The sequence below is a fragment of the Sinocyclocheilus anshuiensis genome, unplaced genomic scaffold (assembly GCF_001515605.1).
Source record: "Sinocyclocheilus anshuiensis isolate Anshui unplaced genomic scaffold, SAMN03320099.WGS_v1.1 scaffold841, whole genome shotgun sequence".
Taxonomy (NCBI): Eukaryota; Metazoa; Chordata; class Actinopteri; order Cypriniformes; family Cyprinidae; genus Sinocyclocheilus; species Sinocyclocheilus anshuiensis.
This window is the reverse complement of record NW_015557108.1, coordinates 84,624-85,627: the sequence shown is the minus strand read 5'-3', so window position 1 is coordinate 85,627 and position 1,004 is coordinate 84,624. Positions and strand designations below refer to the sequence as shown.

General features: G+C 39.9%; 1 protein-coding gene across 1 annotated transcript in view; it reads left to right on the top strand.

Annotated features, from left to right (window-relative positions):
• LOC107677665 (kinesin-like protein KIF1C) overlaps positions 1 to 1,004 on the top strand; it is a 19,813-nt gene that overhangs the window by 8,181 nt on the left and 10,628 nt on the right. Inside the window, 2 exon segments of the mRNA XM_016472662.1 lie at positions 193 to 272; positions 848 to 942. Coding sequence (XP_016328148.1) covers positions 193 to 272; positions 848 to 942 — 175 coding nt within the window.

The following is a 1,004-nucleotide window of genomic DNA, read 5'->3' as shown; positions in this document are numbered from 1 at the left end:
CTCTCTCACACACTCACACACACACACACACGCACACTCACTCACACACACTCACACACTCTCACACACACATACTCACACACTCTCTCTCACACACACACACACACTCACATACACATATACTACATAAACACACAGTGCAGAGATGTTCAGGTGTGTGTGTGTGTGTGTGTGTGTGTGTGTGTGTTTCAGACTCCTCACCTGGTGAATCTGAACGAGGATCCGCTGATGTCTGAGTGTCTGCTGTACTACATCAAAGAGGGTGTGACCAGGTGAACGGATCACAACCATCATCATCCGGTTCAGACTGAATCTAAACCACCAGTTCAGACTAGGGATGTTCATTTCGGTTATTTTTCCTAAAGGGGAACTAAAATAGCCTAGCTGTGTTTACAGAGTTTATTATCATGTTTGTAAACATTTCGCGTCGGCATTAGGCCTATTTCTGAATGAAATAATAAAATGCGACTTATACGCGACTTATGTATTTTTTCCCCCTAAAAACATATTTTTTATACGCGTAGCGTATTTTAACCATGCAGCAAACCTTTTAAAATATTTTTATAAATTACTGAAAAAAAAAAGTTTAACTGATTGTATTAATCGGTCAAAATTCTTATGGTCAGTTAATGGTCAACCGGTTAAAATGAACATCCCTAGTTCAGACTCCATTACAGAGCTGCAGGATGTTTGTGAGATTGTGACAGATATCCAATCACTTTGAAAATATGTATTGTAAAATTGAATCTTTTTAAAGATTTAAATACTGTGATGTGGTATTTCAGTAAATAATTGAGCTGATGATGGCTTATGTGCTGATATTCATCTGTGTGTGTGTGTGTGTCAGGGTTGGTCAGAAGGACGTGGACATCAAGCTCAGTGGTCAGTTCATTAAAGAGCAGCACTGTGTGTTTTACAGCTACATCAACCAGAACGGAGGAGGTAAGAGTGTGTGTGTGTGTGTGTGTGTGTGTGAGTGAGTGTGTGAGTGAGTGTGTGAGTGA